The 4,061-nt window shown below is 35.6% G+C and overlaps 1 protein-coding gene across 1 annotated transcript; it reads left to right on the top strand.

The window, feature by feature from the left end:
* Positions 1–522: 522 nt before the first annotated feature.
* On the top strand, positions 523–1,930 carry LOC116130497. The gene is made up of 3 exons (XM_031416232.1): positions 523–983; positions 1,057–1,180; positions 1,280–1,930. The coding sequence occupies exons 1-3, from the start codon at positions 523–525 to the stop codon at positions 1,928–1,930; spliced, it is 1,236 nt and encodes a 411-aa protein (XP_031272092.1).
* The last annotated feature ends 2,131 nt before the right edge of the window (positions 1,931–4,061 follow it).

The raw sequence follows: 4,061 nt of genomic DNA on the forward strand, positions 1-4,061 counted from the left end.
AATTTAAATCTGAATTTTAAGTTGTATTCATATAGAATTATACATATAATAAACTTGCATTTACAATAAATAAATATAAAGATCTGAAATATAGAGACTAATTTTTTTTTTTTTTTTTTTCAATTTTGTTTAGCAAGTATTGCGCTCATAATTTACAAACACATGTAGTCTCCGTCCGGAAATCTATGCATAGATGCATGCTTGTTCTTTAGAACTATGCAGAAGTCTACAGTGATGATAAAATGAATCATCACAAGTCACAGTATAGTTTATTAGCATTGTTTTATTTGTAATTTTTTCTAAAAAGATTTTATGTTGCCTGCAGTTGTATCGTCGGAAAGAAGAGATGGCTTTGCAATCTTTTAAGAACATATGATCAAACTTTGGGATGGATGGGAAATTCGACTGTTGGTTTTATTGAGTCTTTTTGTACAAATCATCCTCATCATATTTTCTCAAAGAAAATATAACAGAAGAACTTGGATCAATCTCCTTGTTTGGTTAGCATACTTGACAGCAGACATGTTGGCAACAGTAGCTCTCGGTTTTCTAGCTCGCAGCCGAAGAGATTCTGCAGCTGATAATGTTTTAAAGCTCCAAGCATTTTGGGCACCTTTCCTTCTGCTGCACCTTGGTGGCCCCGATACTATCACAGCTTACGCCTTAAATGATAATGAGTTTTGGCTAAGACACTTTCTTCAGTTTGTGTTCCAAGTTGGAGTAGCATTTTATGTCTTTATACCATCTTGGAGGAACAAAGATGCTTTCAGATTTATGGCCATTCCAGTGTTTATTGCTGGAATAATTAAGTATGGAGAGAGAATTTTGGTGCTCTACTCTTCAAGCGCCAAGCAAGTTAAAGATTCCTTGCGTTCACCTCATGATTTTTCCAATGATCCTCTAAAACTAGAGAATCGTGAGAAAAAAGAAGGGTCTGAAAAGAAGTCAACAGATCCTTCAAACCTAGAGGACAAAAAAGAAGAGTATGAAAAGAAGTTAACTTGAAGAGGTAAATAATTACCTCATTGAAGCTGTTTCCTTGTTCAAAAAGTTCAGGTGTCTCTATGCCGATTTAGTTCTCGATCATGATGAAAGAAAAGAAACTTACTCTCTTCTCAGCAAGAAGTCAGCCAAAGAAGCCTTCAAATTGGTAGCAACTGAGCTTGGATTCATGTATGATGTGCTCTACACAAAGACAACCGCAATTTATTCCATGTGTTGAATCTGTCTGGTCTCCCATATTTTTGTATCAATTATCTTCTTAATCATTATTGATAAGTCTTCCTATTCACCAAGTGACATCTCCATAACTTATGTACTATTAGTTGGAGCTATCTTTCTGGAGGTTTATGCATTCATCGTGCTTCTTTTCTCTGACTGGACAAAATATTGGTTGACCAAGCGTAATTATATGTCCATTAATAAATGTTCTATTGGTTTACTCTCCAACGACAACAAAAGGTGGTCAGGATCCATTGGTCAGTACAATCTATTAAATTTTTCTCTTTTTGAGTACAAATTTTTCGAAACTTCCTCGATGATGGAAGAGACTATGAAGCGATTTGGAATCAAAGAACTGATAGAGAAGTGCGGATATTTGAGTTGGAAAGAAGTGGATAATGGCCTGCTAGAAATGATCTTCAAACAGTTTCTTGAGAAAAGCAAAGACATTAAAGAAGATCCTTTTGATAACAAGAAATTGAAAGAATTGTTAGGTTGGAGAGGTGATTATGTGCTAAGCAAAAGCAACTATGTTAATGAATCTCATGGGAGTACAATTGAGGTGGAGTTTGATTACTGTCTTCTTCTTTGGCACATCACTACTGATCTTTGTTGTTACGATGATATCCGTAACCTGAAAGAGGTCAAAAACCTCCACCAGAATGCAAAATTAGCAAAGGGTTATCAGATTATATGTTATATCTTTTAATCATATGTCCAACCATGTTGCCTAAAGGGATTGATGAGATAAGATATAAAGATACATGCCGAGAAGCCATGAGATTTTTCAGAAATATAAAATTTGATTCATCCCTTGATATAAACTATGATTCATCCTATAAAAGTACAGTTTGCAAGGCTTTTCTTGAGAACTTTGGACAAAAGGATGGCAATGGTGGTCTGTCTGTTGGACGTACTCAAGAATCAAGACCAAGTCAACTCCCTACTTTTTACACTTTTTAGTTTTGTAACAATTTTTAGTTTCCATTCACCGTGTTTGTTAATTAGTTTCCTACTTTTCTGTATATTTTAAATTTAAATCTTCCTTGTAATCTCCCTATATATTATTGCGATCATTGAATGAATAACACAGTTCAAAATCATTACTTTTTCTCCTATCGTGCTTGCCATTTTCACATGGTATCAGAGCAATAAATTTTTTTCTCTCAGAGTATTTCTTCACCATGTCTAATGCAAATCTTACCCCTAACATCACATCACCATCATCATCTCCACAGTCATCAATACCCATCAAAACAGATCCTTATGCTATTCATCACTCAGATAGCCCTTCTACTGTTCTTGTTACACCTTTATTGACAAGAGACAATTATGGGCCATGGAGTCATGCAATGACAATGGCACTTCGTGCCAAAAGTAAGCTGGGTTTTGTTGATGGGTCACTTCCCATTCCACAGGAGAAAGATGATATTTCCAACTGGGAACGATGTAATGATTTGGTTAGAAGTTGGATTCTTAATTCAGTCCCACCTGAGATCCGTCCAAGCATCTTGTATGTTGAAACTGCAGCACGAATTTGAACAGATCTTAAGGATCGTTTTTCTCAATCAAATGCTCCTAAGATCTATCAATTGAAACAATCAATCTCTTCCATCAAGCAAGAAGGTATGTCTGTTTCATTATATTTCACACAACTCAAATCCTTATGGGACAAACTCAGTTCCATTGTCTACGTCACTCCATGTATCTGTGGTAATGCTAAAAGCAGTATTGACCAGCAAAATTAAGATAGTGCCATGGAGTTTCTTCAAGGACTCCATGATCATTTTTCAGCAATTCGCAGTCAAATTCTCTTGATGGAGCTGTTCCCTTCAATTCAACGTATCCATAATTTGGTACGTCAATAAGAAAAACAACAAGAGATTAATATTCGAACAACTCCTACCATTGATTCGGCAGCGTTTCAGGCGTTTAAACCACATTCTCGGCCATCGGGAAAGCGTCAACGTCCTTTTTGTGAACATTGTAACAAGCATGGTCATACTTTTGCCACATGCTACCAGATTCATGGCTTTCCAAATATGCAGGTGAAGAAATCAGGGCCACCTCCATCCACTTCCGCTACTAATCAATTAACACCTGAACAATAAAACAAGCTTCTTTCACTTTTATCCAAAGAGTAATCTGGTGGATCATCAGTCCATTTGGCAAGTACAATTCTCACTTGTTTGTCATCTTGTTGGATTATTGATTCAGATGCTTCTAATCATATATGTACATCTCTTTCATTTTTTTCTTCATATTCTACTGTTCATAAAAGCATGGCAATTCAATTGCCTGATGGTTCTCATGCCCCTGTGACACACATAGGCACGGTTCATTGTTCACCATCACTTATTCTCACTAATGTTTTTCATATTCCATCTTTCTAATTCAATTTGTTATCTACTTCACAATTAACCAATTCAACAAATTCGCAATAATAATGGGAAATTTCTTAACAATGAAATCAAAATGAGACCTAGATGGATGACCAAGGCGAGAATGCCATAGGTCAAATTTATTACAATGCTTGAATGAAAAAAAAGGATTAAAAACTAAATTTGCATCTAGGTAAAAAAGACCATTTCGAGCACTACCCAGACTAATCTTCTTCTTCGTTGCTCGATCCTGAAATATACATTCAGAAGATGAAAAGAATACATCACAATTTGTTGAATTGGTTAATTGTGAAATAGATAACAAATTGAATTTGAAAGATGGAATGTGAAAAACATTAGTGAGAATAAGTGATGGTGAACAATGAACTGTGCCTATGTGTGTCACAGGCGCATGAGAACCATCAGGCAATTGAACTACCATGCTTTTATGAACAGTAG

Source organism: Pistacia vera, unplaced genomic scaffold (assembly GCF_008641045.1).
Source record: "Pistacia vera cultivar Batoury unplaced genomic scaffold, PisVer_v2 Contig222, whole genome shotgun sequence".
In the NCBI taxonomy this organism is placed as follows: Eukaryota; Viridiplantae; Streptophyta; class Magnoliopsida; order Sapindales; family Anacardiaceae; genus Pistacia; species Pistacia vera.

Bases quoted from the DNA above. Each gene is read 5' to 3' on its own strand.
- LOC116130497 (XM_031416232.1), top strand. From the start codon at position 523: ATGTTGGCAACAGTAGCTCTCGGTTTTCTAGCTCGCAGCCGAAGAGAT. The intron at 984-1,056 runs GTATGAAAAGAA...CAAAAAGTTCAG, and splicing joins CTAGAGGACAAAAAAGAAGA to GTGTCTCTATGCCGATTTAG. The intron at 1,181-1,279 runs GTGCTCTACACA...ATTATTGATAAG, and splicing joins AGCTTGGATTCATGTATGAT to TCTTCCTATTCACCAAGTGA.